The 26,507-nt window shown below is 41.7% G+C and overlaps 1 protein-coding gene across 5 annotated transcripts in view; it reads left to right on the top strand.

Moving 5' to 3' along the window:
• The first annotated feature begins 366 nt into the window (after positions 1-366).
• RGS7 (regulator of G protein signaling 7) overlaps positions 367-26,507 on the top strand; it is a 127,562-nt gene continuing 101,421 nt past the window's right edge. For 2 of the 5 annotated variants that reach the window (XM_053382631.1, XM_053382630.1), the window contains exons 1-2: positions 368-688; positions 1,787-1,913. In XM_053382631.1, the coding sequence (XP_053238606.1) occupies positions 1,836-1,913 (78 nt within the window). In that variant the 5' untranslated portion in view covers positions 368-688; positions 1,787-1,835. Of the gene's footprint in view, positions 689-906; positions 999-1,786; positions 1,914-26,507 lie in introns of those variants that run through there. The other 3 variants (XM_053382628.1, XM_053382632.1, XM_053382629.1) reach the window with 3 other exon arrangements.

Here is a 26,507-nt window from a genome sequence, read left to right as displayed (position 1 = left end):
TGCACAGAATGTCAACAACAAAAGGCGAGATGTCCCCCCCCCACACATTTCGGGGACTGAAGAAAAGGCATCGGAGTCGTGCCTTGAAGTTTCAGCAGCCTGAGCAGCGCACGCCATGGATGCAAAGCGACCTCCTTTCCCGCTGCAGCGCCTTCGCAGCTTGGGCTGCTTTAAAATCACGCAGACAATTCTACGCCCCCCCCCCCGCCCCTTGCCCCGTTCTCTGGGTCCTCATCCTGCCGAAGTCCCCGTCAAGGTTATTGCCTGACCCGCGGGCAATTGCAGGCGCTAGTAGGCGCTTAGTGAGAGCGCGCGCGCGCGCGCTTCCCGCTGGGGAGATAGAGGCGCGCAGCCGCTGCTGGGGAAGCAGCTTGTGCGGCGGAGCAGCAGCAGCACCATTGACGTTCCATTCCCCCACGTGACCGGAGGCCTCGCTCCATTCCAGGGAGGGAGACTGGCTGCTGCTGCTGCTGCTGCAGAAGCTCTGGGGGAGCCGCAAGCTGTGGAGCAGCGCTGGCGGCCCCAGCCCCCTGGAGCAGCCGCGCCGCCCGCCTTGTCTGTGTGATGAACGAGCCTGGCTCTTGGCCGTCCGCTGCCGGCTGACAGAGACCGCCTCGGGGGCCAGGCAGGCAGGCAGGCGACGAGGAGAGAGGCGACGCTGCCGCCGCGTGTGACCTTGGCCCAGGAGGTAAAGAGCCCAAGGCGGCGGCCAGCGAGGGAATGTGGGGGGCTGTGTGCGCGCGCGTGCCCGCGTTGTGTGTAGAGCCGGGCGCGGGGGCGCGGGAGGCGCTGTCCGCGGTGCTGAAATCACGCGCCCAGCCTCGGCTCCTCACTGCAGGGCAAAACAAGCCCGCCTGCCATTTGCTGGGCGAAGCCATCCGCCCGCCGGCGGGGAAGGGCAGGGGCGCCGAGGCCGGAGAGCTGAGGGGGGAACAGTCCTTTTTATTTTTATTCAGGTCTCTGCCATCTTTGAACGGGGTCGCATTCTTCCACGCAGAGTGAGGCACCGCGGGCTCTTCTCGCCGCTGTAGCATTGTAGAGTGGCGAGGGACCCCCAGGGTCATCTAGTCCGACCCGCTGCAATGCAGGGATGTGTTTCACGTTGGAGACTCGAACCCACGACCCTGAGATTCAGAGTCTCGTGCTCTACCAACTGAGCTCTCCCTCCAGTCCAGCAACTGTTTCATGGGGGGGGGAGTAGGCACCGGATGGATCCTGCTGGGGAGAGAGAGATGCGCGCACGGCGGGGGGGGGGATGTTCGACGAGCAGACACGTGTGTGTGTGTGCCCGCCTGCGTGTCGCAGAGGGAACGGTGCTGGGCTGGCTGGTTTGCGTTTAATGAGGCACAGAAGGAGCTTCGCCTCCGAGCGAGCAATTAGGAAGGGCTGCAGCCGGAGGCTGTTCGCTTCTTGACTCCCGGAGCAAAAGGTGGCGGCCAAGTGGCCTGCTTTGGACGGGAGTCGAGGGACTGGCGCTCGCTAGAAGGGTGCCTGCAGCGCCTTGGTTCTCCTTAGCACACTGCTGTAGCCTTTAAAAAATTAAAATACTCTAAACAGCATTGGAAAAGTGTAGGGTTGCCTTATTTATAGGCAGAGGGGAAAAGGATGAATTGGTGGCCAAGGGGAAACGGCTACTTTCCCTCAAGGCAGCAACTGGGGCAAGGTCACAGGGGTGAGTGAAAGTGGCACTTGGAAGTGCTCTGTTGGGAAGTCAGAGCTCTTAATCGTCAGCATCCGGAGGGGACCCGCCAAAATCTCTAACTGAGATCACTTTCATTTTCAACAGAGGCAAATTGCACTGCAGAAGACTTGCCAGCAGACCAAACCATTCAGACATGGCACAAGGAAATAATTATGGACAGAGCAGCAACGGGGTGGCTGATGAATCCCCAAATATGTTGGTGTACAGAAAGGTAGGATGCTTTTAAATATATATATATATATATATATATATATATATATATATATATATATGTAGAAAGAGAGAGAAAGAGACTTGGAGTTTGTATAGATATATGGCACTTAGGAATGCTTTTGCTCTTGATTCCCCCCCCCCCAATGAAATTGGTATAATATAGTGTGGGAGCAAAGCCATGTTGTGTAACAAACACTTGATAGCAGTTTTTCAAGTGTAGCTGCTTAACCGTTTGACATCAAGTTTATTCCAGTGTTGTTTATAGTGAAAAGAGCTTGTTGTATATAGTGGAAAGAGTTATGTGGAAACCCATGATCCCACTCACTCATCATCCATTTTTATGCTATGAAATGACAGCAGTTTGCTGTGGAAGCTTATAAATACTTTGAATATGTGAAAGTGCTCAAGATTACAAAAAGTATACTTATCATTCCTTGCAGATTGGATTCATTTTGCTAGAAGTACTGAAATATCTCTTCAGTTTTAGGTTATTTTTTAATTTGTAGACTTTAGACATATTGCATGGGAAGAACTTCCAGAGCGGTTGTCGTATTAGTTTCTTGAAGTCAAAAGAGCAAGATCTCACCGCACCTTATATAGCATTTAAAATATTAAGTCTTTTATTTCCAACCCCCCCCACATCTTAATACATTTCTGATGCAAAAAAGAAAAAGACTAAAAGAGGAAACACCTGTGGTATGTAGCTAGTTATTATTATTGTATATCTAAGGCTGTAATCCTGAAGCCACGCACTAGGAAGTAAATTTCATTGAACATACTTCTGAGTAATCATGTGTAGGATTGCACGGCTAGGCCGTATTTTAATGTCTTCAGTACACCCAGCTCTGTCTTATTCCCAGGTATAGGTTATAGCAGATTCTGTGACCGCAGGTCAGCAATTTACATTTCTCCCAACATGGGTGCCTGACATAACTTTCCTATTCAAGCTGAGGGGGCATAACATCCATGAAAGACAGCTTAAATTCATTAAATTATCTAACTGCTTTTTGAATAGTGCACCTGATACTGGTTACAATCTTTATAAATGAAAATGTCCATGCATAGTTATAGTCAGTGGTTTGTTTTTTTTAAATGTTTAGGGGTACTCTCATTTTGACTCAAGAAAATCACCATTTTATAGTTCAAATCGGTAAAAATAAATACAGTAAATGGACAAAAGTACAAAGATTCACAAAATGTTTAGGGGTATGCATCCCCTTGTGTCCCCCCAGAAAAAAGCACTGGTTATAGTTCACAAGTAGGTATGGAAACACAGGCAAAATATTATCCAACATTACTTGGTTCCAAATTTGTAAAGCAACACTGAATGTACACAGGGGGTATGGTGGGTACAAGCAGAGCATTATTTCATTTCTGAAACACTCAAAAGATTAAACAGCAAAAGAGCATGGCAAAATGAAGGTTTAGAAGCAATTTTGCCTTAAGAACATAAGAAGAGCCCTGCTGGATTAGACCAAAGCCCCATGTAGTCCAGCATTCTGTTCTTGCAATAAACAGCAAGATGCCTATGGGAAGCCTACTGGGGAGCAGGAGACTCCCCAGCTGTGCCCCCACTGATATTCAGAGGGGCATTACCTCCAATCCCCATCCGAGTTGATAGTCATTACTACAACTTGTAGTAGCAACTGCCCTAATTTCAACTATGGACTGTGTGAAGAGGTAGTTAACTTTTGTCTGCCTTGAATTTTCCACCATTCAGTTTCGCTGGGTGGCCCTGGGTTTTCAGATTATGAGAGAGGGAGAGAAACTTTCCTCTGTCCACTTTCTCCATGCTGTGTATTATTCAACACACACCTGTCACATCTTCCCATACTCAATTCCTCCCCCCCAAACCCCACACCCCTAAAAAGCCTCAAATATTGTAACCTTTTTCATAGAGGAGGTCCTGTAACCCCTCAGCCATTTTGGTTGCCCTTTTCTAACCTTTTCCAACTCCTTTTCATGGTGTTGTGACCAAAACTGTACACAGTATACCAAGTGTGGTTGCATCATTGATTTCTATAATGACATTATGAAATTGGGAGCTTTCTTTTCAATTCCTTGCCTAATGGTTCCTAGACTAGGGTTCACTTTTGTTCACAGCTGCCACACACTGGGTCTACACCTTCATCAGTCTATCCACACAGAGGCCTTGAGGTCTCATTCTCAGTCATTCACTGCTAGCTCAAGCCCCCTTAGTGTATATGTTAGATTAGGACTTTTGTCCCAATGATGAGTATCCCTTTACACTTGTTTACATTGAATTGCATTTGCAAGTTTAATTTTTAAGAGATCCCTTTTTGTTTTAATGACCATGAACAGTTTAGTATCATCAGCAAACCTGGCCAGCTCACTGCTCACCCCTAATCCTAGTTCATATGTGCACAAGTTAAAAAGCACAGGTCCAAATACTGATCCTTGGGAGACTCCACTTTCTATCTCCCTCCACCAGGAGAGCTGTCCATTTTTTCCTGCTCTCTGCTTCCGTTCCTTAGTCAGCTACTGATCCACAAGAGGAGCTGTTTTCTTATATCACGACTGCTAAGATTACTGATGAGTCTTTGGTGAGAGATTTTATCAAAAGCTTTTTGAAAGTCTAAGTACACAGTGTCCATTATCCTGCATGACTTTAAAGCTAGGTGCTTTGTGGCGATATTTTTTCCTTATACCGCTACATTTTTGCATACGTTTGGTTCTGCTTCGTTGTTGAATCTCTTCCAGAAATGTCTGATGTATTGGAAAGCACAATTATACAGTTCATTTAATAGTTTTCTGGTATGATTTCCAAGAATACACAGCTAACATTAGTGTTTTGATGTAACCTTTCACTTCCCTCTGCATTTGCCATTTAATTCCTGTAGATAGAAGGAATTCTTTTTAGAAATACCTCATGACGTGCCTGAATATTTGTGGTGATAGTAGGTCTCTGTAAAGGTTTGATGGTTTCATTTATGTTTTAAAAGCACATAGTTTATAACAAAGTACAAATATGATATTGCTGTTGATATGATAAGATGAAGCTAAGAATATAAGAGGAGAGAGTTGGAGTCAATCTACTTATTCTGCAGAATGAACTAAACTGAACCACAAGTGGGAAGGTCATGTGCTTGAATGCTCCCTCTTATTTTTTAAGTACCCTCTTGTAAAACAAATAGAAAAGATTCCCACTTTTGTGTAGCCATCTCTCTGATGTCCTAGTTCACAGGATGCAGAGAGCTTGTTACATGGGGGCAACATTCAAAATCACGGTCCCCTCACCAACATGCTGTCCAAATTTCTACCATCTTATTCTGTGTACAGTGTAGAATAGCTCCTAAAGGACAAACGATTGCACTCTCTCTGTATTTTTGAAAGGTTACAAAATGCTTATCTTAATAATCTCGGCTATGTGTTGCATCTTGTAACTACAAGGAAAGCCTCCTCTGGTTTCAAAAGTTTAACAAAAAAATGTGCACACCTTATAATTTATCATTGTGCTTAGTGAAAAATATACATTTTTATGGGATCACACTCTGTATTTACAAATGACTATTTATTAATTTAAAATAATATCCCACCATGTTTTCAAAGGAAATTTAAGGTGGTCAACAGATGAGCATGAGGTTGGTGGTGGTACAATTAAAAAATAAATAAATCCAAACTAAATCCAGTTTGATTTAGCATGAATTAAGAAATGCACCAGTCAGTTAAAATAAACAGAGCCTAAGCCAGCACAAAGTTCTTTAATCATCCAAAAGCCTTGTTAATAAAACATGCCTATTTGAGATGCCTGAAAGAATACAATGAATAGTCCTGAGACATCTTGATTGGCAGAGATGGGCTTCCATGGGTGGGCACCCCAGCGGAAGTAGTGCAAAGTCTAGTTAGTGGACACCAAACCCACCTCGTGAGGTGAGGGGAAAGACAAGAGGAGGTTTCCAATGATGGTAGTTCTTTCCCTTGTAGAAAAATAGCAAGGGGCGCAGTTGGAATGACCCCCCCAGTATCACCCCAAATCTCCCAAACCAGTGGGCACACCTGCACTTCTCTTAGGTATCTCTTGGATGTTGCAGAGAGCAGTTCTAGCCCTGGGCCTGTAGCTGGGGGTGAATGGGATGGGATTGAGCACTGCTTGATTCCTGCTCCATGAACACAAAAAGCTGGCCAGCGTCACTTTGGAGCCCCATGTTCTAAGAATTTAGACAGGATTTTTTTTTAAAGTGCCTAGACAAGAAGATGAAAACACGCACTAGCATGGTTTCTATGAGCAACTCTCTCAGCTACCCCTTCATAACATGTGTTGACAACTATGTATGGGTTTACATGAGTTCCTCATTCCCAGTGTGATGTTATTTGGGCAAAAAACCAACAACCATATGTCAGTCAATCGTTATGAAATTTCTTCCAAGCTGTTTCCTTCCTTTATCTGCCTGCTTCCTGCCTGCATCTGAGTTCTTAAGTGAAAACCCTCACTTTGGAAAATGGCACATTGCATAGACTTTTCTTCCAGATTTGAAGATACTTGCATGCCAGGATACTTGTGCCTTGAGGGTAAGCTCTGTCTTTTAATAGAATGCCAGCTGCATCACTCTTTTAAGATGCCATCCTCATTATAAAATAACAAAAAAATCACCACATAGTTGTTTTAGGAGAAAACATATGTTCTCTGCTTGCAGTTTGTGAGTGGTATGAACAAAATTTTAGAAGTATTTATTTAGTGTTTCAATTTTTTTAAAATCCCGCCCCCCCACTCCCTGTCAGTAACAGGGAAGAATGTATCTGGATTACTGTAAGACTTTTGTTTAATTGCTTCCAGGCAAATCTTTATTGTATTTTATTCTCTAGTGTTGGTTTAAAGTAGCATGTCAAAAATTATGAACTCTGGCTTTATAGCTTTGTCTATCAGCTATTCAAGTTTCTCCAATCAAGCTTCTTCAACCTTATCAATTGCAGGATAATGACTCATTAATGGTAGCATTGTTAATTTTGACCTTGGTTCACAGTGTTTGCTGCTACCATTCAATACTTGGGCCTCAAGCACACTTTTATATCACTGCTAAATGTCAGAATTACAATGGCCAAATGTTTTCATATGTGCAGGGCCAATGCTAGACTGCATAGGTCTCTATATATGCATGATGTTTGAAATCTGCTGATCTTTCTCCTGTGATAGCACCAGTGGGCTATTTAAGCCCATTGAAGCCAGGGTGGGATCAGAATTATTTCAACCTATAGGAATGTGGGGCTCAAAGCAGGAACCGTGGGAGTCTGGCTTGAGCTCCCTGCTTCCTTTGCCACCAGGACATATAAGGGAAGTGTTAGTGTTTTGATGTGGGTCACTAATGTTACAGTCCATAATGCTTCTGGTTCTGGGAATACCAGGTTGTCAATCACAGGAGTCAATCCTGGGAACAGTCATAGCTCAGTGGTAGAGTATATGCTCACATGCAGAATGTTCAGCTCCTCATATCTCAGCCAAAATTTTTGTTTGAACCCTTGGAGAGCTACTGCCAGTCAGTGTAGAGTAGACCATACTGAGCTAGTTGGACCAATGGTCTGAGTCAGGAGAAGGCAACTTCCTGTGTCCCTAAAGGGCACAACATTCTCAGTTCAGCTGCACTCCTTTTGTCTGAGCATCCCATCACAGATGCCAGGCTATGCTGTTCGTCTGCTGCAGCTACTTACTAGCCTTGCACCTGGGTGTCTGATATTCTAGGGTATCCCCCACCCCCAGTTTTACTTTCTTATGTGCTTCTTATTAGGGACTTCCATATGTTATCCCTCTGGTTATTGTTTCAGTTCCTGCTGAGCTGACTCAAGTTATTTGTGTATGAAGAAAGCAGGAGGTGAGCCCAATTTTTTGGCAGCTGCTAATCTATACCATCCCTGGTCAGCCAAAGATTGGCATTCTTGACTGAAGGAGATATTCTTTATTTAAGAAATCAATGCAAGTTAGCTTAATGAAGGTATAGTGCAATGGCTGAGGAAACCTGAATGTGTTTACTGAACTTTCAGAATGGATATAAATCTAGATTTTCCGTATTCAGCACCAACCCAAACATCTTCATGGTGAGTGTTATTCGTAGCTGATTAAATTAGTGGGAAATTAGGTCAATGCTAAGTTAAAAGAAAACAAACTTATGTTCCCAGTCAGTAGCTTAGGGGAATTTTAAAAAATGTTTATTTGTGTATGTGTTTTTTTAAAAAAAATACTGCTCTTTGATTTTTAAAAAAACCAGGGTTGTTTACAATACATCATCAAACAAAAGAAAACAACAAGAGAAGAACAGTTGACAGGCAGTGCTAAAAACAGAAATAAAACAACAGAAATAAAAATATATAGGAAATACTTCAAAGTCTGGTAGAAGAAAATCTCTTGGCTGGTGCCTCACTGGCTGTGAGTTGTATTGAATGCTGAGTGAGCAAAGGCTTTCCCTTCCTTTTCTTTGCTTGTGCAGCCCTTAAGTATGTTCCTGAGGGGTCCCCCAGATCTCTGGAGCAGATTTTGAGGGTGCAGAGGAGGCTGCAGGGGAGAGAAACAGGAAGTTCCATCACATAAGTAGAAGTCTATTGTGTAAGCAGAACTGCAGTGTTAAGTATAAGCCAGTATTTTAGGTGTCAGGTGAACCTTCCTGAGGGTGGAACATCCTTTCCCCTTGAGACCTGCTCTGTTCAGTGGTGCAGTAGGCAATTTCAGACCTTGGGCTTGCTAGTCTTTCTCTCCTTTCAGATGGCAACAGCAATGAGTATTATGTCAGTTGTCAAAGCACCCAACAAGCATTTCTCTTCTACCCAATGCCCGCTGCTAATTCATACTTCTCAATTGCTTCTGCATTCCTGATATGCTAGATCAAAAAGAACAACCACAAAACAGTTTGCCAGCCCCGATTAAAAATAAATAAAAATACTCTGAGCATGTTAAACTCACTCAGTTCACGGCACCATTAGTGGCTGTAGGAATAAAATAAAGTTTGTTTCTAATACCTTCATGCAACAATTTTGGGAATAAGCTTCACTGGGAATGAGACCATTTTGTTTCAGAAAAGAATATGCATATTTCAAAAGTAAAAAATATAAAATGAACATTTGTAACCATTCTTGTTCCTGGCCACCTGAGTTTGATTTTTTTAAAAAAAGAAATAATAAGAAAGAAAAGATGTGATTGCCACCAGTATTAGCCTTAATGGGCCCCAGGATGTCCATACCAACCCAGGTACAGATCTCAGTCCTGTTTGCCACTGCCCACACACTCTGGACAGTCATTTGGGGGCCCTTTACATTGTGGGGCCCTATACATGGGCCCCTGTGGTTCAGCCATAGCTGCAACGCTGGTGTCATGCGCAGGAAAACAAAGTCAATGCACTTTGCCTAGTTCTGCCTGGCTGCGGCCTACAGCTTTGTAGTATTTCAAGGGCAATGACTGGAAATAGTGTTATCACAGATGGCTTTCCGCCTCCATGGTCGAATGATAGCAATGGCCTGCTCCTAGGAGCTATTAAAAATGGCGAAGTGTGTCAGATCACTTGGAAAGACTACTCTAACATGTGCAATCTTATGACTTGGGCAGGTCAACTCATGAAAGGAGCCAATCCAATACACTGCACAGCCCAGCAATGTAGGCCAGTGCTCTGGTACCAGCAAGTGGCACAGCAATAAGTAGACTAGATGGTGGTAGATGGTGGATGAGAGCAGAAGGTGAGAATGGCTCATCTGTGCCAACTGGTGGCTTTTTGACTGCAAGAGCATTGGCACTGGGGCTGTGATTGCATTTGACAGCTACTGTTCGTTTATGAACTTCTTGCAGTTGTAGCCATTTAAACATAAGCAACTGCATGCACAATCAAGTCTATACGTAGCTAATATTTATAATGGCAGAGGTGTAATTTTGGTATTATGGTATTATTTCACAGTAACCTTGATATGGAGAAGCAGTTTCCGGGTGCTGTGCAATTGTATCTTATAATTTCATATGGTTAACATGTTACAGCTAGTGTAATAAGTTACTTACCCAAATTGTTATTTGTATGTGTGTTTATTTTTTGGGATGGAGTGAGGTTCATGCCATGGAAACATTGACGATCTTGGTAATTGATTATTGCTGTTGCTACTATTAGTTAGATTAATTGCCAGTCTTTCACCATGGGGGTCCCAAGGAGTGCTACAATGATTTAAAAATACAATGTTAAAAATACAGTATAGTTATTCTGCAGTCTGCAGTTATTCATTCATTTCACTGCAACTTGAATTATGTAGCATTCTTTGTGTTCCACTGGATTTTTTCCGTTCTACACACACACACACACACATACACACACACCCCCCCCATGTGATGATCCTCTATATTCCGATGTGTCATCTAAAGTATCAAGGACTTTGCGCACCTCCTGAAAAAGCAATGTCTTGGGTGTTTCTTTTCATTCCACATTCCTAGCATAACCCTTTTCCCATAAAGGTCATTGAGGCAGAACTGGCTCGGTCTTTTACAATGTATGTGCAGAGTCATTGGAGAGATGAATCTAGTCTGAAAACAAACAAACAAACAAACAAACAAACGGATTGGCCATATAGACCATTGACATTTTAGCTGGTGATTATCTCACTACAGTACTGCGCAAAACAGTATCTCTGAAATGAGTACAGATTTTACTGATCTCAGATTCACATAAAAAAATAAGGCTTTGCTCTTAGGCTGTGTATTCTGCATACAATGTGATCCCACTACTGCTGTAGATAGCAGTGCACACACAGTGTTAGCCACAATTCATATCTCTCCTGTGTTGCTATTATTATAGTTTATTTAATTTATATACCACCCTTCATCAAGCGACCACAGGGTGGTTTATAACACAAAATGCATAATATAATAATAGTAAGAGGGGGCTGCAGACAGTGCCCCCCCGAGCAATTTCAAACTGAACTGAGAAAAAGAATGACCTAGCTGCACTTTACACTGGTAATAAGTACTCAGCCTTAGTCTTTGTCGCTTGCAACAATCCAGTTAGGTGGCCACAGATGCTGTCCCTCAGAATTTCTCCTCTACAATGCACTCTGCATATGCTGTTAACATTTCAATCAGCCAAAGACCTGGTTGAAGAGAAACATTTTTGCCTGGCACCTAAAGGTGTATGATGAAGGCACCAGTCAAACCTCCCTGGGGAGAGCATTCCACAAGGATGCATAAGGTATGACATTTCTGGGCTTAAGGAACATAAACCCCATATGCCTTCCTTTTGATTTCCCCCTAGCACTAGGCTGAAGAGAGGAATCCTTGGCTGTAGAGAATAGAAAGTTCCCAAGCAGCTGTACAGCATAGCTGAGGCATGTCAGGAAGTTTAGCTTGGCTAGTGGCAGCCTATTGTGATTTTATTTGGGGCAAACCCTTATTGAAAAAGAGGCTCCACCAATAAGGAAAAGTCACCACCACCATTCCTTAGAGATCCTTCAAATAGAAGCACATAGATATAGAGAGAATTATCTGTAAAGTGCTGGTGGAATAAAACAAAATGGTCCTCAATCAAATTAACACTTCAAGTTTATAGGTCAATGTTTAATTTTAAAGATCCTATGAGGAGGAGGCAACTGTAAGTTAGAAATCTGCCATGTTAATTGTACATTTGTTTGATCTATTGTCCTCTCAAAATGACTGCTTGCCTCTTCATCTAAAGTGCAAATCAGGTATAATAGAAAACCTAGCAATCTAGTATCATAGCAAGTTCATCCAGTTGTTCCACAAATAGCTCACAAGTTTATTCTTCCATATATATCGCTCTGAGAACTTTTCAGTCCCTAGTGTGGTTATATTGGCATGCTTCCATGGTTAGCTAATATTTTTAGACTGAAATATATATATAGGATCCCCCTCCCCACTTCAGAAAGGTTATGCCTTTTTATCAACAAAATAATCTTGGAATGTGGAGAGAAGCCAAATGTGTTCAGATGAGGGGATGTAGTTCTTGCCTTTATAATGATATCCATAGTCCTGTGAACTTTGTTCTTCCTTTTAAGGATAGTTTTGAGCGACCATTGTCTAAATATGAAAGAATTCTAAAACAGTGATCCACTGTTTCCAACACATTAAAGACAATCCCTGCCCCCATTTGGGGTATCAGTTGGTATTATTTGAGAGGTTTGATGGCAAAAATATGTTAGGAAGCATCCACAACCTTTCTTCTCATATGTAATATTGTAGGTACGTATGTAGTATATATATTTGTAGCCAACGGTGTGATTTTTAGCAGAAATTTTACTTGTGGAAGGGAAGTGGAGCCAGGGGTCAATAAGGAAAAGATAAGCAACAGTGTGGACACAGAGGCTTGGTTGGTACCTAGGCTTGGTTACAGGACAGCAAAGGGGCTTGTGGTTAGACTAAAGATATCACTGAAAAGGTTTTCTTTGAGGAGTGAGGATTATGGCATCATGCAGTTTGTTCTGGAAGATGCCGCTGGAAGGACAGAGTCTTATGATGAAGCAGGAGACTTTCAGATAGCTAAAGGTGGTGGAACTGGAGGTGCAAAGTTATTAGAGTTTAAAGGTAGAGATATAAGCAGGGGAGGCTATAGAGACCACTGACAGTAAGAATAAGGAACTGAAGGGCATAAGAAGAGCCTTGCTGGATCAAACCAATGGCTCATCTAGTTAAGCATGCTGTTCTCACAGTGGCCAACCAGGGGTCTTTGGGAAGCCAACAAGTATGACTTGAGCACATTCACACTCTCCCCACTTTTGATTTCCAGCAACTGGTATTCAGATGGTAGAGCATAGCCATTATGGCTAAGTAGACTTCACCTCCTTGAATTTGTCTAATCCTCATTGAAAGCCATCCAAGTTGGTGCCCATCTCTGCATCTTGTAGGAGCAAATATGCATTTCTTTTTAGCTTTATGGAACATGCCTTTGTATGTGATAACATGGACAGAATCTAATTTGCATATATGAAATGACTGGCAGACTCTCAGAACTGACTCCATTGGAAAGTACTGTTTTTACATCATGTAAGACAAAATGAAGGTGGTTTGAGGCCCATATAGTTGTGATGGCCTTTTAATGCATATAAGTCATTGCTTCATTATGAGTCATCATTAATAGCCAAGATTCATTCTGTTATATTGTAAATGAAGTCTTCCTTTCCAGGCCCAGGACTTTGGTTTAATGTGAGGCTCAGTTAATTCATTTTGCCTAGTGTGGTTGATGCTGCTTCATGAGGTAGAAATTAAAATGATCCAAGTGCCTAAAATTTATTGTAATCTAAAATGTATTTCTGCCTCATAAAAATATTCATTTGGCAAACCCAGGTTCCTTGTATGCTGATGGTTAATGAGTCACAATTAGCCATAATTTAATCATCATGAAAATAAATGTATGCTTTATAGTGCATTTGCATTTATAACGAAGTCTGTATCCCAGCCAGAGTGATTGTTATCGTGAAGTATGCCATTCACGAGTTAAATTCTATCCTGATTGTATTTTTTCTCTCATATAAACCACCCCGTTATTCCTGGAACTTGTAGATTTAATTTTCAGCAATAAAACATCTGAAATAGTAGATGTAGAATTTAACCAGGTATTATCGCTTGTGCAGCTGGTGTATATATGTATCTCTCATTCTGTTTTGCTCCCTCAGCTATATATATTGTATAATCAGAATGAACAAATGACTAATTGTTTTTGAGAAATGGGGAACACTAAGAGCCAATCCATTTCCCCTCTAGTCTTCCTAGAAATCACCAAAGTTGAACAGATAGCCATGATATCTGTGCACAATCTCTGGTATCAGAGGCACTATGCAGTATTTATGCCTATGAATACCAGGCCCCATCTGCACTTTTCATTTAAAGCATTATCAAACATTTTTAAATCCATGGCTTCTCCCAAAGAATCCTGGGAACCATTGTTCATTAAGGCTGCCGAGAGTTGGTAGGAGACCCCCTCACAGAGATACAATTCCCTGAGTTCCCTGGGAAAGAAAGATGGATTGTTAAACTACTTTGGAAATTGCAGCTCTTTCTGGAGAACCATTTCTTTCTTTTTCTTTTTTTAAAAGTTATCTCAGTTAGTGGCCATCATTACTTCTTGTGGCAGCAACTTCTACAATTTAAGTATACATCATGTGGCCAAATATTTTCTTTTGTCTTCCCTGGACATAGTTCAAGATTCACAGTCCCAGTCAATTTCATTGGCTTAGCCAGAGTGCTAGTGTTTCTCTCAATCAACTCTTTCATTCATTTTGTACCTTTTGGCTCCCCCAGTTATCTCCCCCCCCCAAAGAAAAAGCTGCAAAACGCTTTAGCCTTTCTCATAGGGTTGGGTAGCTTTTCTTTCCTTCTTTCTTTCCTTCCCACCTTTTTCCCTAACAGGGGACTTAAGGGGGCTTACAGACAAAATAAGAACAGCTAAAAACACAGGGGGAAATCATTAAAGAACAATGAACCATTAATAGAATATATATATATATATATATATATATATATATATATATATATATTCTATTAAAAGTATACAGAGAGATACATAAAGAAGATAACTAACTTCTTTGCTAATTTTAAATGCCCTTTTATGTTCTTTTTTCCAACTTTGCAATAATCCTTTAGAGACATGAGAGTCAAAAGATCTTTACAAGTATTTGAAATGTGGCAGCTGTAAAGGCTTAAATAATGGGACTATGATGCTGGGCACTATAAATAGCATGCTATTTTTCAATGAGATGTGCTCATAATTCAGTCCCTATGCAATGATAAGAAGGTTTAGTTTTACAGTTCTACTTGTGGGCCATGGGCAGTTTCTAGATGCCCATGTCTAGAGAATATGTTGGTGTTTACATCTTCTGCATGCAAAGACAGACTCCATTGAATTGAGTGGATTGAGTCCACCTACCACAAAACTGATGAAAATATTTAAATATTATTTAATCATTGCTTATAATATAGTCAGTTACCACATTTTTTTTATATAGAGTTCTATAGCCAGTAATTTGTAAATAAACCATCATTCTGGCACTTCATCATAGTAGGTCTGCATTCATCATCCTATTCATCAGCACTTTTACAATGTAATTCTATGTGCGTCTACTTAAAAGCAAGTCTTGTTGAGTTCAGTGGGACTTCCTATCTTGCGAGTGTATAGCGGATTGCAATTTAAGTGAAACATTCTGATCAGAGAGCTATTTTTGCACAGTGGGCATAATTATGGGATAAAACATTTTCTGGTTTGCATTTTGCAGGTTGGGGGACGAAGGTTTGCTTGCACTTGGAAATACAGCATGTCAAGGAGGCAGCTGGGCTTGCTTCCTGTGTGCAGAGAATTTTCAGAGGGAGCAACATTCTAGCTTGCATCCCCACCTATAGCTTTAATTTTTTTAAAAAATAGTCTAGCAGAAAGAATGATAAAATGAGATAGTGTAAGACAATGCAACTCTTGTGGGTGTCAGTGGGGACTGTTTGATATGTGAAGAAAGCACACTATTTGCCGTTGTAGTCTCTGTGTCTTTCTCTGCTTCAAATTCCTCCGTGAGGAAAGATGGTGAGATAAACTGCAGGATACAAGACCCACAGTACAGACCCATCTGCGAAAGCCAGATGGCATCTGCATCCATTTCCCCAGTGCTTTGGTTATTAACACCCCCCTCTCAGCAACACACACTCCATTTCCTCCCAATCACCAAGGGAAAACTCATATGCTGAAATAAGAAAGTACAAGACAGGGATTGACCTTTATTGATGCGATGAAAGTTTTCTTTCTCACACATACTCCCCTCTCCCCAATTTCCATAAATGCTGCCATTCAGATTCAAAGCTTTTGTGAGGATAACCTCCCCTCCCCCCAAATTAAGGATGTCATGAAATACTTTGTTCAGCACTATCAAGTAAAGTCTAGGCTCTGGATTCTGCAACAGATCTAAAAAATCTATTCTTCTCCCCTGCTCCCAACTGAGAAATTTTATATTAAAAACATGAACAAATCTTTAGAATTTTGTTACATTTTATTCTTATGGGTAGATTTTGGTGCAAATCATTTTGAATAAATGTTTATAGCGGATTAATGCATGGATAGTAGGGGCTTGTGCCTTTTGTAAGCCCGATTCTACAAATATCATCCATTTTTGAACTTGTTATATAAACTGCTGTAAATGGTGGGTGGAAGGGATGGAAGGATCTCTCAGTTTCTCATTTTTCCAATCTTGAATTCAGTTCTTTACATTTCTGCTGCAACGCGTGAATTAATCCCCCCCTTCACTTATCCTTTGTTTGAATTCTTTTTAGAGAAGCTACCCTGATCCAGTTAGGGGCCATATGCACATATAAGAAGGTTTCTGTAGGTTTTCGGAAGTTACAAACAGCTGTTGATTGTGTAGTCCCAAAGCCTTATCCATCAGCCATGACATAGACTTGCCCTGTTCAGTCACTGTTAATTTTGAAAACATACCTAAAGAAAACAAAGTTTGTGATGAAATTCATATCTAAAGCAAATCCCCTTGTGCCAGATCCTGGACCCTTGGGGGTAGGACAGAGTAAGATTGCTACTAGCACAGCATAGCAACTCATGGGACAGCGCTTTAAGTTTTTATACACTTTCAGCTGCAATATCTCAAGTAACATTCCATGACGACTTTTTACTCAAAAGTAAGGCTCACAGAGCTCTGTGGATCTTATTTCCTATTGAATGTGTGTAGCCTTATTAAACTTACTAAACCTTGTCTAAGCATTGTGTATGTATTTATATACAGCTTAATATTTTTAAAAAAATAGTAAGAAAACAACAATGCAACAAAACCCGCATTTATAATAATATTATAAAAGCACATAAAAATGAGTAAAGGGTCAGATCATATTAATCAGGGAAAGCCTAGGTAAAAACTTACTACAAGGAAGTAAGCTCAGTAGGCCTTCTTGCCCATTAAGTTAAACATGCATACTGCAGAGGATTGCACTCACCTCTAATACTCGTGTTTCTTATAATGTGTTTTGAATGTGGTCACTTTCTATTTTTGCTTCAATTTCTTTTGGCGTCACAGCTGAGGCTCACTCTTCTATAAAACACAGTCGCTTTCCATAAAAGGGTCCTGTATTCCATACTGTTTTGCACATGTCAGTTTTTCATCAGAAGAAACAATCTGAAATGTTGTGTTGGTGTTTCCTTCGCTCCAGCATCTGTGATACTTTATTAACATCTATATGAAATGTTGCATTGCGATCTCTGGGATTTTGATAGCTTAGGCCCAGCCTTTTGAACAACACTGCTGCAAAAAGTTATCTCACTAATGAAATTATTCCAGCAGAGATGCTGATAAGGATTCTGTTGCACTGCCAGCTTTTTCTAGCTATTGTTGGGAGGCAAAGGCATTCAAACTCCTGACTGCAAATTAATCCAGCTATGTTTTTGTAAGATGGAGAAGGAAGTTTCAAAAGGAGCATAAGGTGAACCTCTTGAGGTTCAGCTCTAAAATGACCAACTGCTTAGGTTTACTACTCTTTGTTTTCTGTTTGCTTCTGTGCATTTAACACAGAGTTTGACATTTAGCAGGTGAACTTTTTCCTGCAATGGAGTTACTTTGATAGGGAGAAATTGGGCAGCTTATTTTTTTGCCTTTTGGGTCAGTCACAAGTACAGACCAGGAAAAGATCACTGTTTACTTGTTAAACTTCTAAGCTGTATGCAATTAAAACAGCATTCTTATTGTATTTTTTCTCTAGACCAGGTTTCTAGTCCTCAAGAAAATAAGTAAGATTTTGTACTTTTATCTGCTTGAGATAATTGATATGCTATGTGATATTTCAGTGAGATATAATTAAAGTGTAGAGAAACACCATTTCTTTACTCAAGAATAACGCTCACAAATGTAATCTGCGACATGATTTTATGAAAGGCAAACCTGTATCATAAGAGGAAAGAGAGAAGCTGTTTCGAATTGGCTCATGCCCATTTCCTGAGCTTCTGAAATCTTAATCCTTGAGTGTTTTATAGGCATGTGGAGTTATCAGAGAGTGGAAGCACTATATCTGGGATAAGAATGCTGAGGTAGAAAAAAAAGAATTTTCAGCCCTGGTATGAAGAAATATGTATAAGAAATGGGGTCAGGAAAAGCTTAGGAAGAGTGGTTTGTTTACAAAGGTGATCTGATGCTATATGACAGAGATATAAATGTTGTTAGACTTCATCTGCACAAGTTAGCATCACCGATGATCAGGGATTATGGAAGTTGTAGTCCTGCAGAACTGGAAGGACATTAGGGTATCCCTTATACAGGGGATAGGAATGTTGTGTTATTATAAGCCTTGTAAAAAGGGGGATGTGGAGATTGTAGCTTCAGAGAAGCTTCTGTTCTTTCGAATAAGAAAAAGAATTGTGAACTTAACCAAGTCTGTGACTATTTTTGAACCTCAGCAACTGCAGCATTTAGAGCGGTAGCCATTGTCAACAGCAAAAATAAATCAAGTGCCTGCCCTGGACAAACAGAAAATGAAAGCAGACTCAAATGCAGCAGCGGGGAAGCCAGTGCTACCTCACTGCCAGCCATAGCTTTTGTGATGGTGTGTTTGGAGATGTAGCTGAAGAGACTGTCGTAATACATGTGTCATTAGCTCTTAAGGGGCAGATGAATGAAGAGTTGGTCATGAGCCACTGTAATTCATTTTTTCAAGGTTGGGTGTCCAGCTGCCACCGCGAGGAGAAAGCAATGTTTATGTTGATTAACTAAGCAGTAGATCTTTGAGGAATTGCAAAGTACTATTTTCAGAATAGCAGAACAGCACCATTAGCAGGTAAAGGAGGGGAGCTGGCTATCTTCCACCCACTAATCAGTACTTGCTGATCTACCAAGAGACACAGCAAGGGAGATGAGTCTCCCCTCTAAAGACTTTTAATAAATGCAACACTTCATTTCTGGGCAATGCTGTTTCCTTTTTTGGTCCTAGAATAGGCACTAGCTGTTGTCATTAACACTGAATAAAAGTCCCTTGATTGCCCAGGGTTCTAGCAGAAGAAATGGAAACAGTCCCCCTGCTCCAGCCTCATGGCCTTACGAGTGCTGATTTCCTTTACTGAGCCTTTTCAGTTCTCATCATTAGACAAAGTATTATAATATGCTTTGATGTCTTGTTAATTCACTGTATCTATTTTGGGTCACTTTCTGAAATGGACAAACTATTGAATTGCATTATATAGCTCTTGCCGCCTGAAAGCTGCCTTTGAAAACAAGCCGTTTCTAGTTATAAGGTTGTGGGGAAGTCAGACACATGAATAAACATTGGCAAGGCTATCCATCCAAATGTAGAAATCCCTGGAGGATGCCATGAAGGTGGAGCAGGTCAGTCACAGCCAAGCAGGCTCACAGAGCAAGTACACAGGCAGGGCTGGCTGCTAAGGAGGTTATTTGTTCTGACAGCAGTTTGGTATTCCTTATGGTAGTGATGTCAGCACATTTAGATTGTGCGGAGCTTGGTGGATGCCCCACCCACAATGGGAGATGAGTTGGCCTGAGAGCTGGTGACTAGCCTAACATCACACATGAGATTCATGGCCAAGTAGGGATTTGAACCCTAGTATTTCAGGTCCTAGCAGGGCTAGCCCAAGGCATTTTGGCACTTTTGTCTGCTCACCTCAACAGTGAAGAAGGAGTGAGTGACGATCTACATTAGGAACAAGTGGGGAGTGAAGATCTAAATTGGGAACAAGGGGTGGGGTGAGGTGAGGAATCAAAGCAACTTTTACTGATGGTTGAAGTGGGATTCAAAGGCCGTCATGAGGCTGGGTAGGGGGGATGGGCCTACTTTGAATCTACCTGGGTGGGTGCAGAGCCCAGGAGATCCCAGAGGGCAGCCTCTGCCATTTCCTCCCTGGGGGTTGGAGGAGACCAGCAGTGCCTCCTATTTGCCAAGAGGTAGCATGGGGGGAGGGGCTGCCCAGAGGTGGCAGATGTGGCCCCCAAGAAGTGGACCACAGCAACTGCTGGGACAATCAGATTCTCTTGACCCTATTGAGAACTAGCTGAAGTTTCCAAGCTGACTTCAAAGGTGGCCCGACATAGACCACATTAAAGGTGCCAGGTGCTTCTTGTGGGAAGGGAGTTTCACAACCTAGGGGCTGCCACAGAGAATGCTCTCTTCCAGGTGATCACCTGCTGAGCTTCTGAGAGTGATGGAGCAACCAAGAGGACACCCTCCATCAGTCTTAGCGCACAAGAGGGTCTGTAGGGAAGGAGGCACTCTTTTAGGTATTTGGGGCCTGCGTCTACATCTGTGGAACATCTTAAGCCTATGACCATGAGGGTAGAGAATTACCCCAGCACCACCCTTCTTAAAACTCCCATCAAGGAAGGACAGAAACTACTGTAAAACAGTGGTTCCTCAAACCAACCCAGACAGGTGATCCAGGATACAATTATTGATGGTATTCATAGGTGTTGAGAAGTTCAGGAGAACTAATAGAGTCATCTCCCTCCGCCCACCTCCATTCTCTAGCACTAGACAACCTAGGCTGTTTCCATCCAAAGAGCAAACCTGAAACTGGATAGAAATGGAGCCAAGTAATTGGCCTCTTCCAAGACCACCTTGGAAGAGGTCATGACTCACTCTAACCACTTGCCTGAAAAAGGCAGGTTTGAGACTGGGCAGTAGTTGTCCAAATTAGTCTACAGAATCAGGCTTCTTCAAAAGTAATGGCAGGAAACCCTTCCTGTTCTGCCCCATCTAATATTGTTTCAAAAGAACACCTTGTCTGCAGATTGCTAGAAAATATCTATACTTCTGGGACTATGTGACTGCAATATAGATGGCAATCAAAATTGGTTTTCTCTACTGCTTAGTAGAACTGAAACGTTGCAGTGCAAATAGCTTTTAGAGCACCCTAACAGGCATAACAGTTCAGCGATAGCAGCTTGCATCACTGCTGGGAGTGATTGGCAGTGCCCCCCGTGTTGAACTTTTTATATTAAAGTAAGAGCACAGTTCTGAGCACAGTTGTGACACAGATCTGGCAAGGTTTACCGGATGACGAATGCAGGGATTAAGTGCAGTGTGTAAGGATGTGGGTTGGTGCTGGATTCATTAGTCTCTTTCTGGAATGCTTTTACCATGACAAGAAGGCAATGAAGCAAACTGGGGGGTGGATAGATGCTCTTTATTTCCTGTAAAGATGATCTGTTGTTGATTGCTTGCACTTTTAGCAAAAATATTATTTCCTGCTATTTGGTTATGCCATTGCACTTTTTTTCTTTAAAGAAAAGCTCACCTTATTAACTAGGAAGTACATTTCTTCAAGGGACACGGGTGGCGCTGTGGTCTAAACCACTGAGCCTCTTGGGCTTGCAGTTCAAATCATTGCAATGGGGTGAGCTCCCGTTACTTTGACCCATCACCTGCCAACCTAGCAGTTTGAAAGCATACCAGCACGAGTAGATAAAGGTACTGCTGTGGTGGGAAGGTAAATGGAGTTTCCGTGAGCTCTGGCACTCGTCACGGTGTCCTGTGTGCCAGAAGCAGTTTAGTCATGCTGGTCACATGACCTGGAAAGCTGTCTTTGAAAAAATGCCGGCTCCCTTGGCCTTAAAGCAGAGAAGAGCGCAGCACGCCATAGCCGAATTTGACTGGACTTAACCACTCAGGGGTCCTTTTTACATTTCTTCTCATTGGGGATGCTCTAATCCAGGTACCCTGCAACTACCAGCTATTTGGAAATGGGAGCATCTTTGCCATTGATAATAAAATTATTACTATCATTCTTATTCATTGATTAATTTGCATACTGCTCAGTGCCAAAATATGGTTTCTAAGTGGTTTGAAAGTATAAAAACCAATCATGCAAACATTTAAATACAAACCTCCATAATTAAACTACACAATAAAACAATCCCATTAAAACATAAACATCCATAATTTAAAAATGCAATGAAACAATCTCATTAAAACAGAAGACTTGGGTTGAGAGATCCAGGGAATGTTTGTATCAACAGATGCATTTTCAAAGGCCTGCATAATGCTGATACAGAAGGGGCCTTTTGCATTTTAGCAGGGAGTCCATTCCATGTCACTGTCACCACTGAAAAATCACACCTCTACATTACCACAAGCCATCGCAAGATTAACCAGATTCCATTTGCTGAGAGAAGTATTATCTTTCAGGTAACTTAGTCTGGAGGTGTTTAGGGCTTTACATGTAAGTAACAAGACCTTAAAATTGGCTCATTGACTAATAGGCAGCCAGTGCAGATCCCTTGGAACAGCCATGATATACGTACTGTAAATATATGTTGCAAGTGCTCCAATTGGAGAACAGCCTTTACCAAAGATGTCAAGGACTTTGAAAAAGCACGAACTCAGGGTGAAAAGGAGACACGAGCTAAGAGGAAGGCATGTTTGACAAACTCTCCTTGTGATCAACTCCCACCTGGAAACCTATGTCCCCACTGTGAAAGGATGTGTGGATCCAGTATTGGCCTCCACAGTCACTTACAGATTCACTGTTAAGACCGTTTTCATGGAAGACAATCTTGCTTGGCTATGAGTGATCGCCAAAGAAGAAGACTTTAAGTACATGTTGAGATAGTTTTTAACCCAGTCACGTTCAGGAACCTTTTTTAGGAGTCAGCAGCTGGAGTACTACTGAAGAACATTCCCTACCCCAAGTCAGCTGCTGAGGGATATTTGCTGATAATTCACTTTAAGGGGATGGGGAGGTCTAACACACCACTCTCCATCCCTTCCTCAGTGTTTCTTCAGCATTTCTTCCTCTTAGAACTAGTTACGTTCTCCTAGATTTATGTATATGCCAGGGGTGGTTGTCTGTGTCAGGTCCATTATACCACCAGTCAACCTCACTGGTTTCAGCTGAACTTCTTATACCCATGCTCGTCATGTGCTTTGATAGTGACCTTCAGGAATCTCTAGCATTCTGGTTTGGCTCAGAGCTTGGGGAAAGCTCTTGGAATATTTATGTAACCCTTAAGCGTGAGACAACTGAAGTGTATTTCTGTGTACATTAGTCAAAGCTGCATTCAAACATGTGTTTGTTAGGAGAAATTAACACTAAAATGCTGAAAAATTTTCATGAGGATTTTTTTTTTTTTTTTGCTGTATAAATGTGGATAACTTAATTTAAGATGAGAAAAACGTAGAACTGAGAAAACCAAAACTGACAGATCTCCCCATCCCTAGATTTTACTAATGTAGGGAAGTTGGGTGCCATGTGAGTTTTGATGACTGACCTAAATTAGTTTTTATTACATATTTTCTTGTGTAAAACAAATAAACATGGAAAAGTACATATAGCATCTCCATTTTCCATTCACAGAGTCTTTTTCACAATCTGTTTACATTCTGTATGATACACTGTTGTCCTAGACATTATGCAGTTGGGGGAAGAGTTAGGGGAGAGGTGGAAGGAATAATGATCTTTCGTTCTGACTTAGAACTACCTGTCTCCAAAACTGAGGCCTCTCAGAAGGGAGTGTCTGTGTGTTTCCTGCCTTCCAATCATCAGGATTCTTCTTGGCCTCTGAAGAGTTTAGCTGTTATTTCCAAGGCTATCTTGAAATTAACTTCAGTAAGCTCAGTTTGTTCTGTCCACTTTAATCAGGAAAAGCTATATTAAATGGTATCTGCTGAAATAGCCAAAAAAGTCAAAGCCGATAGATTTCTAAAGTAGGACTCTAGAAAAACAAAAACAACCCTTGAAATTTATTTAATCAGGAAGTTGTGTCACACACAATACTTTGTATATTTATTGAGGATAAACTGGCCTTGCTTTTAGGACAGAACAGATGCTTACAATTCTAATACCAGATGCCAGTGATGGCAAGGATTTATGACCTAAATACGTTAAAATAATTTCTTCCTTTAAATGCACATTCACATGTGACTTCATTGATCTGGGTGACTGGGATGGGGCTTACTGTCTCTGAGTATATTCTGAGTCTTCACTTGTCTTTATATTTTCACTATGAGCAACACAATTGATGAAGATAAATAATCAGATTCTCTCACTTTCTGTAGCGGAGGGGTTTAATCTTCTTTTCACTAAAAAAAATTCTCCACTTTTCTAAGGCTACTAGTTAAGTACACTGGGTTTATTAAAAAAAATGTATGCAACTGTGAGAAAGCAGTCTTCATCATAAACCAAATGGATTCAGACACATCAATTTAGTTAGAAATGCTGTTGTGGTAATCAATGTATAATAGAAATTTATCCACCAGGCCAAGATAAAATTACCAGGAAATAATATAGTATGTGGTGGGGCAGGAGGAGGAAGTCCTGTTGTACAAGTGGAAGTTGTTCTGCTCACACAGTTATTTAATTGGATGTCTTCCTTTATTATGGAGGATAAAAAGAGAGAGTGTGCAGCTTTTATTTTAAAAAACTTTTTGCAGTAAAACACATCAGTATTTAAGACAAAGATTTTCGAAAGGTCACCAACCTGGTATGACCCAGGGCTCAGACTCCCCATCCTTGTGGGGAATGGCTATTTGATGTCCCTTTGATGTCCTGTCCTCCTTGGAAGTTCCAGCACCAGAGGAACCCAGAAGGCCAACACCTCCCTTGCCTGAAAAGGTCGTGTTGCCCTATTCAGACTTCTAGGACTCCCGCTTAAAAGGCAGCATCAATGTCTTCCACACCACCGGAGTCGAAAGGCTGACTCCCTTTAAGAATAGAGACTCCACTCATCAGGGATAGGGCTGGCTACAAAAAAGGAAAGTTCAGATATCCATCTAGGTGCAACTTGGAGCTTTCCAGGGTGCTGCCCACCTTGTTTCTTTGTCTTTCGGAAGTTGACTTTTGATTTGTCTAACCTTCCTGATTTAGATTCAGGTAGGTAGCTGTGTTGCTCTGACACAGTTGTAATAAAAATAAAAAAGTAAAAAATTATCCAGTAGCACCTTATAGACCAACTAAGTTTGTTCTGGTAGAAGCTTTCGTGTCTATAAGGTGCTACTGGACAATTTTTTCTTCTTCTTCCTGATTTAAGACTTTTATGTGTTGACTTTCCCTTTGCTGGAACTTGGCCTGTGCTTGACATGACTCTGCTCTGTGGACCAGGATCTGGTGCTAATGTTATTTGTCCCTGGACTCAGTGTCTAGCACTAGCCCCCATTTGGCTAGGACCCCATCACCCAGCTGGGATAGAAAAGGTTATTGGCCTAAACAAATAAGCGAGGATTGAGCTTCCATAGATATGTCATTGGAGCAGAGCAAAGACCCATGCTAGAGAAATATACAAATGTTAAAGAGACAGCAGGACCATGGCTGCTGCTATTATTTATTTAGGTTTCTTGCCTGTCATTCACCACAAGGATGCAACAATATAAAAATACAATGTTAAAACAAATGACAGTTGAGAAAATAGGGTGGGTCAGATGTCATTTACATGGCTATACCTGTCTTCTTGGCTCCCTAGTGCCTCTCCCAGCACCTTCCTCTTCCTTCCTTCCTTCCTTCCTTCCTTCCTTCCTTCCTTCCTTCCTTCCATCCATCCATCCTCCCCCCCCCCCCGGGTCTTATGTGAAATGCACAGGCACTTTATATGACTGGTTTCTTCACTTAAATGAAATATTCATATAAGATGAATATTTTATCTTCTGGGCTCTTGACTTCTGGAATAACCCTGTAATTTCTCCTGTGGTAGCTGAGGTGCTCAATTCTGCTGATGTACTCTGTTTCCAAGAATGAACTTGGATCAAAACAGACAAGCCTTGAAAACACTACTTTATCCAAAAACACCCTCTTATGCATATGGTTAGGTGTGCCTCAGTTCTCCAGGAAGTGAAAACTCCAGGGAACACAGAGCATACCCAGGTTCTGTTTCACTAGAGGCTCGTGGTGTTTTTGTGATAAATGGTTTTATATGTATGTAGTGGTATATAAACACTCACATAAGTGAGCATAAGTGATGTTCCAAATTCACTGGTTCCCATTAGGTTTTTAAGAGCACCACCAGCAGCATAGGATTCTCGCAGAGAGAAACTTGGCTCTCTGTGGGCCTCTCCAGACATCCTTTTCATCACACATTCATTTGTGCTCATGATGCTATCAGGTCAGTCACATGCGACCCTGCTTTCAATACTGCTTACGTCTGCAAAGGTATTGGGGCACTTGGATTGCTTCATTTCGATTCAATGCGTATTCCATAACTCCCTTCCGAAATCCCATAATTTTTTTATACCACGAATGTTCTGGCTTATTTTTGTCCTGCTTTTGCTCACTATAGCTGCTCCGTGCAGCAATAATGTGGTCACACTGGAGAAGCATCACCGCACAAACTAAAGCAAAATAAATCCAGCATGTTGCAAAGCACATTGCACAATATAGCTGCAATCAAGCTCCAGTCTGGAGGGAGCTTTAGTGTCACCTCACCCTGCCTTCCACTTAGTCTGAATTCAAATCTGCAGACTTATTTTGCACACTTCCCCTTGGGCAGGTGGCACACCATAGGATGAGACATCTTCCCACCTTTCTGAACCATTCACAAATGTAACAGATGAGCTGATAATGATTAGTTAACAAAGGAACATGTCCTGGCAAAGATCCTTCACTCTCTTACAGTCAGATCTTTTACAGCCTATCACTGGATTCGAAGAGATCCTGTGAGACCCTCCAGACCCATTGCAAGACCTGTAACAATATTGCATGCA

The sequence above is a fragment of the Podarcis raffonei genome, chromosome 3, assembly GCF_027172205.1.
Source record: "Podarcis raffonei isolate rPodRaf1 chromosome 3, rPodRaf1.pri, whole genome shotgun sequence".
NCBI classification, from domain to species: Eukaryota; Metazoa; Chordata; class Lepidosauria; order Squamata; family Lacertidae; genus Podarcis; species Podarcis raffonei.
The sequence above is the reverse complement of the archived record's forward strand: the minus strand, read 5'-3'. Positions and strand labels throughout refer to the sequence as shown.